Source organism: Gadus macrocephalus, chromosome 8 (assembly GCF_031168955.1).
Source record: "Gadus macrocephalus chromosome 8, ASM3116895v1".
In the NCBI taxonomy this organism is placed as follows: domain Eukaryota; kingdom Metazoa; phylum Chordata; class Actinopteri; order Gadiformes; family Gadidae; genus Gadus; species Gadus macrocephalus.
Genome location: NC_082389.1, coordinates 258,421 through 271,607, shown reverse-complemented (window position 1 = coordinate 271,607; position 13,187 = coordinate 258,421). Strand labels below are relative to the sequence as shown.

The window sequence follows — 13,187 nt, the reverse complement described above, 5'->3', positions numbered from 1 at the left end:
GCCCGAGTACTGCTGCTGATAAACCATGTGTCCCAACATCAGGTAGGCCCGAGTACTGCGGCTTATAAACCATGTGTCCCAACATCAGGTAGGCCCGAGTGCTGCTGCTGATAAACCATGTGTCCCAACATCAGGTAGGCCCGAGTGCTGCTGCTGATAAACCATGTGTCCCAACATTAGGTAGGCCCGAGTGCTGCTGCTGATAAACCATGTGTCCCAACATGACCTATTCTGGATGCATGCCAGCTAACTGCCCTCTAGAATGAAATAGGGCTCTGCAATTAATCGAAATTTGATCGCGATTTCGATTTGTGTCTAACGTTCAAAAAACGAATATAATCAAGTTTATTTTATTCATTAAATGTCTTATAGAAATTTCAGAACAGCTGGGTACATAGTTGCACATTATTTTCGATCTGAGCATTTGATATTTTAATTTTTTTGTATTTTTTATACACAAAACACACAATGTCTTTTGGAGAGAAATTGGGGCAAAATGCCTCATGTTTCCAAACAATAAAAAATGGTTTGATTAATGATGATTTCATTATAGACCAGAATAAATAATAAGGTAACGTGACCAGGACTTGTCCATGATGGAGCAGCCCCTGAATGCCCCCCCTCTCCCCAGCTACGGTCAGCTGATGAGCATGGTGCTGCAGGTCGCCGCGGGCATGCGGTACCTGTCCTCCCTGAACTTCGTGCACAGAGACCTGGCCACGCGGAACTGCCTGGTGGGGGCCAGCTGCACCATCAAGATCGCCGACTTCGGGATGAGCCGCAACCTGTACCGAGGAGACTACTACCGCATCCAGGGGCGCGCTGTGCTGCCCATCCGCTGGATGGCCTGGGAGAGCGTCCTACTGGTGGGGCACTGGGAGGGCACTGGGACGCACTGGGAGGGCTTTACTGGGAGAGCATCCTACTGGTGGGGCACTGGGAGGGCTTTACTGGGAGAGCATGCTACTGGTGGGGCACTGGGAGGGCTTTACTGGGAGAGCATCCTACTGGTGGGGCACTGGGAGGGCTTTACTGGGAGAGCATCCTACTGGTGGGGCACTGGGAGGGCACTGGGACGCACTGGGAGGGCTTCACTGGGAGAGCGTCCTACTGGTGGGGCACTGGGAGGGCTTTACTGAGAGAGCGTCCTACTGGTGGGGCACTGGGAGGGCTTTACTGGGAGAGCATCCTACTGGTGGGGCACTGGGAGGGCACTGGGACGCACTGGGAGGGCTTTACTGGGAGAGCATGCTACTGGTGGGGCACTGGGAGGGCTTTACTGGGAGAGCATCCTACTGGTGGGGCACTGGGAGGGCTTTACTGGGAGAGCATCCTACTGGTGGGGCACTGGGAGGGCTTTACTGGGAGAGCATCCTACTGGTGGGGCACTGGGAGGGCACTGGGACGCACTGGGAGGGCTTCACTGGGAGAGCGTCCTACTGGTGGGGCACTGGGAGGGCTTTACTGGGAGAGCATCCTACTGGTGGGGCACTGGGAGGGCTTTACTGGGAGAGCATCCTACTGGTGGGGCACTGGGAGGGCTTTACTGGGAGAGCATCCTACTGGTGGGGCACTGGGAGGGCTTCACTGGGAGAGCATCCTACTGGTGGGGCACTGGGAGGGCTTTACTGGGAGAGCATCCTACTGGTGGGGCACTGGGAGGGCTTTACTGGGAGAGCATGCTACTGGTGGGGCACTGGGAGGGCTTCACTGGGTTGGGGTTAGGGTTAACCCTGCCCGCGGTCTCCCTGCAGGGTAAGTTCACGGCGGCGAGCGACGTGTGGGCCTTCGGCGTGACGCTGTGGGAGGTCCTGACGCTCTGCCAGCAGCAGCCCTACGGAGGGCTGTCCGACGAGCAGGTCATCGAGAACACCGGGGAGTTCTTCAGGGACCAGGGCAAGCAGGTGAGGGGGGGGCATGAGGACCACTGCACCGGGGGGGGGGGGGGCATGAGGACCACTGCACCGGGGGGGGGGCATGAGGACCACTGCACCGGGGGGGGGGCATGAGGACCACTGCACCGGGGGGGGGGGGGGGGGGGGCATGAGGACCACTGCACCGGGGGGGGGGGGGCATGAGGACCACTGCACCGGGGGGGGGGGGGCATGAGGACCACTGCACCGGGGGGGGGGGGGCATGAGGACCACTGCACCGGGGGGGGGGGGGGGGGGCATGAGGACCACTGCACCGGGGGGGGGGGGGCATGAGGACCACTGCACCGGGGGGGGGGGGGGGCATGAGGACCACTGCACCGGGGGGGGGGGGGGGCATGAGGACCACTGCACCGGGGGGGGGGCATGAGGACCACTGCACCGGGTGGGGGGGGGGGGGGGGGCATGAGGACCACTGCACCGGGGGGGGGGGGGGGCATGAGGACCACTGCACCGGGGGGGGGGGGGGGGGGGGGGGCATGAGGACCACTGCACCGGGGGGGGGGCATGAGGACCACTGCACCGGGGGGGGGGCATGAGGACCACTGCACCGGGGGGGGGGGGGGGGGGCATGAGGACCACTGCACCAGGGGGGGGGGGGGGGGGGGGGGCATGAGGACCACTGCACCGGGGGAGGGGGGGGGGGGGCATGAGGACCACTGCACTGGGGGAGGGGGGGGGGCATGAGGACCACTGCACCGGGGGGGGGGGGGGGGGCATGAGGACCACTGCACCGGGGGGGGGGGGGGGGGGCATGAGGACCACTGCACTGGGGGGGGGGCATGAGGACCACTGCACCGGGGGGGGGGCATGAGGACCACTGCACCGGGGGGGGGGGGGGGGGGGGGCATGAGGACCACTGCACCGGGGGGGGGGGGGGCATGAGGACCACTGCACCGGGGGGGGGGGGGGCATGAGGACCACTGCACCGGGGGGGGGGGGGCATGAGGACCACTGCACCGGGGGGGGGGGGGGGGGCATGAGGACCACTGCACCGGGGGGGGGGGGGCATGAGGACCACTGCACCGGGGGGGGGGGGGGGCATGAGGACCACTGCACCGGGGGGGGGGGGGGGGGCATGAGGACCACTGCACCGGGGGGGGGGCATGAGGACCACTGCACCGGGGGGGGGGGGGGGGGGGGGCATGAGGACCACTGCACCGGGGGGGGGGGGGGGCATGAGGACCACTGCACCGGGGGGGGGGGGGGGGGGGGGGGGGGGCATGAGGACCACTGCACCGGGGGGGGGGCATGAGGACCACTGCACCGGGGGGGGGGCATGAGGACCACTGCACCGGGGGGGGGGGGGGGGGGGCATGAGGACCACTGCACCGGGGGGGGGGGGGGGGGGGGGGGCATGAGGACCACTGCACCGGGGGAGGGGGGGGGGGGGCATGAGGACCACTGCACTGGGGGAGGGGGGGGGGCATGAGGACCACTGCACCGGGGGGGGGGGGGGGGGCATGAGGACCACTGCACCGGGGGGGGGGGGGGGGGCATGAGGACCACTGCACTGGGGGAGGGGGGGGGGCATGAGGACCACTGCACCGGGGGGGGGGGCAAGAGGACCACTGCACCGGGGGGGGGGGGGGGGCAAGAGGACCATTGCACCGGGGGGGGGGGGGGGGGGTGAGACTTGTGACAGCTCTGTCACAGGTCACAGGTCACAGGTCTCTGCTAGGTCATGTTCCGTTTAGATTCACTCATAGATGGACTACAAGACGAATATGTAATGACATGGAATTAATTAAATTGTAATTTTAATTGTAATGGATGACCTGACGATCTATATATTGATTGATATCAACATATCAGCTTTAACTATTCGCATGTGTGTGACACACACGTGTCTCCCCCGGTGCAGTGGTGACACACACGTGTCTCCCCCGGTGCAGTGGTGACACACACACACGATGACCCTGTACCTGTTCTCCGCGAGTCCTTTCAATGGATACCATCAGAAGCTATAAGAGCAGTTCACTTCAACGTGACGGTCGTCTTACACACCAAACTGATTATCTGAACACAATCTGCACATTAGGATGCATCGGCCTTGCCAGCTCACCCTCTTTACGCCTGTTTCCATCTTTAATGCGTATGATGGTAGATTAAATGTCGTCTTCCTTGAGGGTACTACTGAAGTATTTTTAATTGAACGGCGACAGGTGTATCTGCCGAAGCCTGCGAGTTGCCCGGACGACGTGTACACAGACCTGATGCTGCGCTGCTGGCGGAGGAACGCTAATCAGCGGCCGGGCTTCCAGGAGATCCACCGCCACCTGCTGGACAACGCAGCGTAGCGCGCTAGCTACGCCTAGCCACTTGAACTATTGTAGATTCCTAGAGGCTTTGACTGTAAATAAGAATATACATGTAAACTATCACTGCTGTTGTGTAAATATCAGCTCTTCCGGTTTAGTGTTAAACCGCTACCCCGACATACGCACGATTTATACAACCAGGTCTCTTTTAATATATAGGCCTACCTGGCATATTTTGTTATGTGTTATTTATTAGAAATTGTATGAGACTGCTTCTACAAATGTATGGATGCTGTTGTTGCCTTTATATTTTAGATATGTAAATGTAGAATAGTGACATTTAATTATATTTAGATGTATTCCTTTAGAATTAGAACGATACCATAGCCTACTGTATAGATTTTTATTTTAAAATACTTAAACTAAAACTTTATAAAGGATTGGATGTAAAAGAATGTTTCAGTAAGTATCTTTTTGTCTATGAAGACCCAAATAAAAACAATACCAAAAACGTTTCGACCCCTCTGTCGCCACCGAACTACTCGGACAGGGGAAAGGTAAACTAGAGCAGAAGTGAACGGCCTCTTCTCTCAAGCAGAGCGCTCTGTTGAGACCAGGATCTCGTCATTCTCTGTAGCGGCCGCTGATTGGCCAGATTTCTAGTGACATCCAATCACACCATGTGTGCAGTTGTGCTGCTGTTCTACGGCAGAGTCGGATCATACGGGGGCTGTACAAACCATCTCTGGGACTACGTACAATCCCAGTGTATTTCATTGCTTGTGGCGACAAGGCGTTTATATTCATAGCTTTAGATCAAAAACTACTGTCTACAACTTTACATTATGGATAAAGTTGTCCTTGTCACTGGCGCAAACAGGTAAGTTGACGACGCCGTCAAATCTCTGTTACATAAACGCAAGGCTATCCTAACTCCTATGCAGTAATTACAATTATGTTTACCACAACTTTATTAAAAAAGGATAACAGTTGTACATTTTATATTGCTGTCACTTCTTGAGTAGCATTCCTAGGCATTTCAAGGTGTGTGTGTGTGTGTGTGTGTGTGTGTGTGTGTGTGTGTGTGTGTGTGTGTGTGTGTGTGTGTGTGTGTGTGTGTGTGTGTGTGTGTGTGTGTGCTTGTGTGTTCAACAGGCGTAATCTACAACTCAGGCTTTCCAAAGTTCATTATTAGAATAGTTGCATTGCAATTTCAGGTCTGATACAAACACAGACAGACCAATACTCAAACCCAACATTACTCACGTATAGACCTACGTACAGTCACTTAATCTCACCCAAATTAGATCAGTAAAATAGTACAATTAACAATATGCATCAAACTATTATCCAGAGAGTCCATTGTACAATATACAACTAAATATATTTTCCCGCTCTCCATAGCGGCATCGGCCTGGCCCTGTGCGAACGGCTGCTGAGCCAGGACAGCGGGGTCCGCTTGTGTTTAGCCTGTCGGAACTCGGGCCGGGCGGAGGCGGCCCGGTCGGCCCTGTTGACCTCTCACCCCGGCGCCCGCGTCGACCTGCTGGACCTCGACGTCGGCTCCGTGCGCTCGGTCCTCCGCGCAGCCCAAGAGGTCAAGGCCAGGTATACATCATGATGGAGGAGTTGTTCAAAGGGTTTCTGGAGAACAACTTTATTAATGCCTAGTATGCTATGAGGGTTTTTATCCTTTTTTTATTTTTTACACTTAAACCTGCACTATGTATGTTTTTTAGAGCTGTCAGTTAAACGCGTTATTAACGCCGTTAACGCAAACCAAATTTAACGGCGTCCAAAAAAATAACGCGCAATTAACGCAATTATTTTATATAAAAAAAAAAAAACGTTTTTTTTTTTTTTTTTTCTTTGGCTCAAAACAAAGAAGCAGTAGCCTGACTGCTATGTTCAAATGACATTTGTTCAATGCAGTCGTTTAATTGCACTATAGGCTCTTTTTTTGTATCATCCTGTTTTAATCAGTATATGCCAATGTTGTTATCAATAAAAAATCATTTGCACAAGGCAAGCCGATGCACTTCACCATGTTGATAAGAGAATTAAAATGAGAAGAATTATGGGACAAAAAAATCAAGGGATATTTAGCATAGAAAAATAATTTGCGATTAATCGTGAGTTAACTATGACATTAATGCGATTAATCACGATTAAATATTTTAATCGCTTGACAGCTCTAATTCCATTAGCAGCCTCTAGCGGTTTAAGTTGTTACTACAGTCATAGGTGTATCATTTTGAACTGTCTTCTGAGATTTTCATACTCGGTGGACCACAATAAAAGCATTTATAGAAGGGGCTAGTCGTAGAAAAGTTGCATAGTGCGGGTTTAAAAAATGTTATACATGGGTAACCGTGTCAAATTAATCTGTTTTTTATCCTTTAGGTACCCTCGCCTTGATCACCTGTACCTGAATGCAGGCATCATGCCCAATCCACATGTGGACATCAAAGCCTTTTTCAAGGGACTGTTCTCCAGGTACAGCCTGAAGGCAGCCTTATATAACATCTAGTGCTATTGAGCATGTACTGTTTAGTCATTCTGCAGACACAAGGTGCATTAAGGGAGATCAGCTACATGTCGCTGTAATCACTGCACCTAGGGAGTCGTTCCCCTCTCGAACCCCATCACCAACCTGACCTGGTGTGTGGGGGGTACAGTAAGCCCTGTGTTGGGGGTACAGTAAGCCCTGTGTTGGGGGGTACAGTAAGCCCTGACCTGGTGTGTTGGGGGGTACAGTAAGCCCTGTGTTGGGGGTACAGTAAGCCCTGTGTTGGGGGGTACAGTAAGCCCTGTGTTGGGGGGTACAGTAAGCCCTGACCTGGTGTGTTGGGGGGTACAGTAAGCCCTGTGTTGGGGGGTACAGTAAGCCCTGACCTGGTGTGTGGGGGGTACAGTAAGCCCTGTGTTGGGGGTACAGTAAGCCCTGTGTTGGGGGTACAGTAAGCCCTGTGTTGGGGGTACAGTAAGCCCTGACCTGATGTGTTGGGGGGTACAGTAAGCCCTGACCTGGTGTGTTGGGGGTACAGTAAGCCCTGTGTTGGGGGGTACAGTAAGCCCTGTGTTGGGGGGTACAGTAAGCCCTGTGTTGGGGGGTACAGTAAGCCCTGTGTTGGGTGTACAGTAAGCCCTGTGTGTGGGGGGTACAGTAAGCCCTGTGTTGGGGGTACAGTAAGCCCTGACCTGGTGTGTTGGGGGGTACAGTAAGCCCTGACCTGGTGTGTTGGGGGGTACAGTAAGCCCTGACCTGGTGTGTGGGGGGTACAGTAAGCCCTGACCTGGTGTGTTGGGGGTACAGTAAGCCCTGTGTTGGGTGTACAGTAAGCCCTGTGTGTGGGGGGTACAGTAAGCCCTGTGTTGGGGGTACAGTAAGCCCTGACCTGGTGTGTTGGGGGGTACAGTAAGCCCTGACCTGGTGTGTGGGGGGTACAGTGACGGTGATCTGACCCTCTGCTGCACCACAGTAAGGCCATCCAGATGTTCTCCACGGCCGAGGGTCTTCTGACGCAGCAGGACCGCCCCACCGCGGACGGGCTGCAGGAAGTGTTCACCACCAACCTGTTCGGTCACTTCCTGCTGGTAGGAAGCTCAGACCCTACCCCTACCCCCTACCCCTACCCCTACCCCTAACCCTACCCCTAACCCTACCCCTAACCCTACCCCTACCCCTACCCCTACCCCTACCCCTACCCCTCCCCCTCCCCCTACCCCTCCCCCTACCCCTACCCCTACCCCTACCCCTACCCCTAACCCTACCCGCTAAGAGAGGGCTTGTTGTCTCTGGGTTGTTTTATTAGGACAGTATTACGGCTCCTATTTTGTTGCACAGAGCGAGAACCTTCTATTATTTAAATACATGCTGTAGTCATTATGGCACCATGTTTTTAAAACAAGCAATATCAATTCAAGTAGAAGAGAAAAGAAAATTCTTGTATTCTCTGCCAATCAAATGATCTGATCAAAAGATAGTGTATTGCCAAGTGTTGCCCTGACTTAATTGTGCGTGTGTGTGTGTGTGTGTGTGTGTGTGCGCGCGCGCGTGCGTGTGCGTGCCAGGTCCGGGAGCTGGAGGTCCTGCTGTGCGGGGCGGGGCGCCCCTCCCAGGTGGTGTGGACCTCGTCCAGCAACGCGCTGCGCTCGGCCTTCAGCCTGGAGGACCTGCAGCACGCCGCCGGCACCGAGCCCTACAGCTCCTCCAAGTACGCCTCGGACCTGCTCAGCCTGGCTCTGAACCGGCACCACAACGCACAGGTCAGCCCGTAGACCCCCGTACCCAGGTGGTCTCCTACCCAGGACCCCTCAGCCCGTAGACCCCCGTACCCAGGTGGTCTCCTACCCAGGACCCCTCAGCCCGTAGACCCCCGTACCCAGGTGGTCTCCTACCCAGGACCCCTCAGCCCGTAGACCCCCGTACCCAGGTGGTCTCCTACCCAGGACCCCTCAGCCCGTAGACCCCCGTACCCAGGTGGTCTCCTACCCAGGACCCCTCAGCCCGTAGACCCCCGTACCCAGGACCCCTCAGCCCGTAGACCCCCGTACCCAGGTGGTCTCCTACCAAGGACCCCGCAGCCCGTAGACCCCCGTACCCAGGTGGTCTCCTACCCAGGACCCCTCAGCCCGTAGACCCCCGTACCCAGGACCCCTCAGCCCGTAGACCCCCGTACCCAGGACCCCTCAGCCCGTAGACCCCCGTACCCAGGTGGTCTCCTACCAAGGACCCCGCAGCCCCAAGACCCCCGTACCCAGGTGGTCTCCTACCCAGGACCCCTCAGCCCCAAGAACCCCGGACCCAGGACCCCTCAGCCCGTAGACCCCGTACCCAGGTGGTCTCCTACCCAGGACCCCTCAGCCCGTAGACCCCCGTACCCAGGTGGTCTCCTACCCAGGACCCCTCAGCCCGTAGACCCCCGTACCCAGGACCCCTCAGCCCGTAGACCCCCGTACCCAGGTGGTCTCCTACCCAGGACCCCTCAGCCCCAAGACCCCCGTATCCAGGTGGTCTCCTACCCAGGACCCCTCAGCCCGTAGACCCCCGTACCCAGGTGGTCTCCTACCCAGGACCCCTCAGCCCCAAGACCCCCGTACCCAGGTGGTCTCCTACCCAGGACCCCTCAGCCCCAAGAACCCCGGACCCAGGACCCCTCAGCCCGTAGACCCCCGTACCCAGGTGGTCTCCTACCAAGGACCCCGCAGCCCGTAGACCCCCGTACCCAGGTGGTCTCCTACCCAGGACCCCTCAGCCCGTAGACCCCCGTACCCAGGACCCCTCAGCCCGTAGACCCCCGTACCCAGGACCCCTCAGCCCGTAGACCCCCGTACCCAGGTGGTCTCCTACCAAGGACCCCGCAGCCCGTAGACCCCCGTACCCAGGTGGTCTCCTACCAAGGACCCCTCTGGTTGATGACCCCATTTGAGAACCATCGCCATAGTCCAGAATAGGTCATCTTGTTCATTCGAGTTATGAGCATTTTTTAATAATAAATGATCCATTACTGTGTGTGTGGGTCCAGGGTCTGTTCTCCTCGGTGATCTGCCCCGGTCTGGTGATGACCAACCTGACGTACGGCATCCTGCCCTCCTTCTTCTGGACGATCCTCATGCCCATCATGTGGTTTGTAAGTTCTTGTTGAGCTGCTCAGCCCTCAGAACGCTCACTATATAGTAGGGCTGCAACAACGAATCGATAAAATCGATAAAAATCGATTACTAAATGCGTTGGCAACGAATTTGGTCGTCGATTCGTTGTGTCGCGCGATTAATACGTCACTCGTAGGCGCAGCACTGTTTACAGCCAGCCGCCGACAGGTTGGTTCATGGTTCATGCACGCCCACAGCGAGCTTTAGTGTGAGCGACCACAGCTTGTATTTTAGTCATATCTTAAAACTGGACTGTAGGCCTACATCGAAGTGTTGTACCTTCACTGTCTTTGGGTTAAAAAAACTCCTTCAACTCAGTATCCGTCTAGTCCAACCGAAAACTGTCCGCTGATGCTGCTGCAGACTTTGTGCAGACGGGCTCGGAGTCGGCACCGCGTGCATCAACAGTCATTCAAAGCAGCGGTAGTAATCACACAACCGGACGGTGTAGAAAGTCCAGTCAGTTAAAAATAGTAATGCAGTTTTTAAATCCATGTTAAAATCGGCAGGATATAGAGCTAGTTAGCTTAAAAAAAACAACTAACCAATGGTCACAAACAGTGTCAAATGTGATGTGTTCAGGTCGGCTCAGTAATATGATTGATGCGTTCAAATGCAACAGAAAAAAAATAATAATAATTGAGATTTTGGTGAAAACTTGTTTTCCCAGTAATATAAAATAGATAGTAAAGATAGAATTATGACCTGTTTAATGTCCAATCTAGAACTATCATCATCTTATCAGCAATTAAAGCAATATTACAAGTTCTATTTCAAGGAGTCTCGAAAATGGTATCAATAGGTTTGACCGGTTAACCATGGACATCGCTTGTATACATATAAAAGTATATCATACATTGTATGTTTTTTTTGCGTTATCCCAGTTATGTTTTTTTAATTGTTTTAATATTACTTCAAATAGTTCTGGGACGTTGGAGCAATAACCTGGTGTTTTTACACTTCAGTCTGCACTGTGAATTTGAAGTAATGTTCAGTTTTTGAATAAAGATGCGGCAATTTATTTATTATTTTTTTTATCCGATTCATCGATTAATCGAAAAAATAATCGACAGATTAATCGATTATTCAAATAATCGTTAGTTGCAGCCCTACTATATAGACCCTCTCTCTCTCTCTTTCTCTCTCCATCGATTAGTCGGTAGTTAAAGAGAATTTCAACGAATAGGACCAAGAAAAGCCTTCTATAATGAGCTAGCTTTAAGAGGTATGATTATGGTTGGTTTGTGTGTTAATGATACAATGTTAGCACAAGCCAGGGCATAGCGACCTGGAAGCATTTTTACTTGGAAACCAAAAGCATACACTCACGCAAAAGTTGTCGTTCCTAATTTGTGAACCCAGCTGAACACAGAAAAGTGATGTGCCCCCATGCTACGCTTCCTCTCGATCTCTGGTGCAGGACCAGATCCACAGTACAAGGCCTTTACTGTCTAGCGACTCAATAGGGGCTAAATGGTTAATATCAGGTTATAAATAATTATATTTTTTAAACAATACGGATCCATTCCACCTTTTTTGTTCTGGTGTCTTCCCTGAATGTTTGGCTGCACAATCTCCATGACCAGAGTGCTGCCGTCTTACGCTCGGTCTGTCACGTGGATGTAGGGTTGCCTTTCTCAGCTTGTGTGCTTAGTGTGTGTATCTTTGGATGTGTGTTGTTGCAGTGGGTTTAGCGTTAGAGTGCCGAGACAGTCTTATTCGATTATAATCCATTTGAATATGCTGTATTCTGATGATATGATGTTGTCTTCCACAGATCCGTATCTTCACCAACACGTTAACATTAACACCCTACAATGGAGCAGAAGCCCTGGTATGTCACTTAACTTTAAACAATTAAAAATGACGATAGGCTCATTTTAAACCTATTTGCCAAACTAAATTGTCAGGAACAATGTCTTGAGAGATGAGACAAGATGTACTTAATGGACATGGATTCTGTTCCATGAAATCCATTTAATTAGCCGCCTTTGAGATGTCTGTTAATGTACGCCCTGTGGTCCATCACTCGAACATTAAACCAATGCTATGGTCTATATTTAAGAACTGGCTGTTTCTGCAAAAGCCTGAGTCGTTGGACGCAAGGGCCAAGTATCACAGCATGACGTCTGGCCTGGGGAACAACTACACCCAGCCCCGACAGGTAGGACTCACCCAGGCCCGTCGCCACGGTAACCTGCTGGCAGGCGCCACCATGCCAGAGCAGTGTGTTCATGGACGGCTCTGTCAACCATGCAGGAACACAGGGAGCTCCCACCACCAGAGATCACTTTGAATAACCCTTTCACGGTGGAAGTCCATCAATAACTTAAGTGATTAGGTGTGTAGTTAACTATCAGCTCACTGAGTGTTCAGTGAGCTGGGGTTGTCACCAGGACACTGTTCCCTGACCAGGTGGTGTTTCTGCCTGCTGCTCTCCTCTTTCAGATGGACGTCGATGAGGAAACCTCCGAGGCCTTGTACGGGAAGCTCCTGGAGCTGGAGAAGGTAATCAGGAGGCAGATCAGAGAGGGACCCGACCGGCTGTAGGCCCCGGGAGACGCTCTCCGCAGTACCTGTGACCTGTGGGCGGAGCCACAACCTCAGACTGGCCTTTCTTTGACATTTGTTGCTGGTCTATTTGGGTGACCCCAAACACCAAGCTCTACCCGCTGCAGCCCGTCCATCCCAGGGGGGTCGTTGTGTGTCAGTTCATTTATTTAAATAAATGACTGATTGGTGAAATCCCTTCAACTGAATTTATGTCTCCATTTTGTTGTGGCCATCCACCTCTCGCCTCTGTGTTGTTATGATATAACGGTTTGGTTATAATCAATAAGTATAGATAGGTAGTCCTGATACGGTCAGAACAACACAGGGGACATAGGTCGTCCTAATACGGTCAGAACAACACAGGGGACATAGGTAGTCCTGATACGGTCAGAACAACACAGGGGACATAGGTAGTCCTAATACGGTCAGTCCTGATACGGTCAGAACAACACAGGGGACATAGGTAGTCCTAATACGGTCAGTCCTGATACGGTCAGAACAACACAGGGGACATAGGTAGTCCTAATACGGTCAGTCCTGATACGGTCAGAACAACACAGGGGACATAGGTAGTCCTGATACGGTCAGAACAACACAGGGGACATAGGTAGTCCTAATACGGTCAGTCCTGATACGGTCAGAACAACACAGGGGACATAGGTCGTCCTGATACGGTCAGAACAACACTGGGGACATAGGTCGTCCTAATACGGTCATTGTAATAGAAGGGAGACTTCAGGAGCTGTTGGCTGCAGTCTTCAGGTCAGAACAGAAGCTCTTGGGCCCT

The 13,187-nt window shown here is 53.5% G+C and overlaps 2 protein-coding genes across 2 annotated transcripts; both read left to right on the top strand.

The window, feature by feature from the left end:
- The first annotated feature begins 474 nt into the window (after positions 1 to 474).
- LOC132462353 (discoidin domain-containing receptor 2-like) lies at positions 475 to 4,706 on the top strand. The gene is made up of 3 exons (XM_060057836.1): positions 475 to 866; positions 1,755 to 1,904; positions 4,097 to 4,706. Exons 1-3 carry the CDS (start codon positions 594 to 596, stop codon positions 4,229 to 4,231), a joined length of 558 nt encoding a protein of 185 aa, XP_059913819.1. The 5' UTR covers positions 475 to 593; the 3' UTR covers positions 4,232 to 4,706.
- A 164-nt stretch (positions 4,707 to 4,870) lies between these two features.
- LOC132462352 (3-keto-steroid reductase/17-beta-hydroxysteroid dehydrogenase 7-like) lies at positions 4,871 to 12,601 on the top strand. The gene is made up of 9 exons (XM_060057835.1): positions 4,871 to 5,072; positions 5,597 to 5,800; positions 6,596 to 6,688; positions 7,675 to 7,789; positions 8,267 to 8,461; positions 9,721 to 9,825; positions 11,625 to 11,681; positions 11,913 to 12,011; positions 12,296 to 12,601. Exons 1-9 carry the CDS (start codon positions 5,038 to 5,040, stop codon positions 12,395 to 12,397), a joined length of 1,005 nt encoding a protein of 334 aa, XP_059913818.1. The 5' UTR covers positions 4,871 to 5,037; the 3' UTR covers positions 12,398 to 12,601.
- Positions 12,602 to 13,187: the final 586 nt, after the last annotated feature.

What these genes read in the sequence shown, in the direction of transcription:
- LOC132462353 (XM_060057836.1), top strand. Translation starts at nt 594, where the DNA reads ATGATGGAGCAGCCCCTGAATGCCCCCCCTCTCCCCAGCTACGGTCAG. An exon ending in CCTGGGAGAGCGTCCTACTG is followed by an intron (nt 867 to 1,754) that starts GTGGGGCACTGG and finishes GTCTCCCTGCAG; the next exon opens with GGTAAGTTCACGGCGGCGAG. An exon ending in TCAGGGACCAGGGCAAGCAG is followed by an intron (nt 1,905 to 4,096) that starts GTGAGGGGGGGG and finishes GAACGGCGACAG; the next exon opens with GTGTATCTGCCGAAGCCTGC.
- LOC132462352 (XM_060057835.1), top strand. Translation starts at nt 5,038, where the DNA reads ATGGATAAAGTTGTCCTTGTCACTGGCGCAAACAG. An exon ending in ACCGGCACCACAACGCACAG is followed by an intron (nt 8,462 to 9,720) that starts GTCAGCCCGTAG and finishes GTGTGGGTCCAG; the next exon opens with GGTCTGTTCTCCTCGGTGAT. An exon ending in ACAATGGAGCAGAAGCCCTG is followed by an intron (nt 11,682 to 11,912) that starts GTATGTCACTTA and finishes TCTATATTTAAG; the next exon opens with AACTGGCTGTTTCTGCAAAA.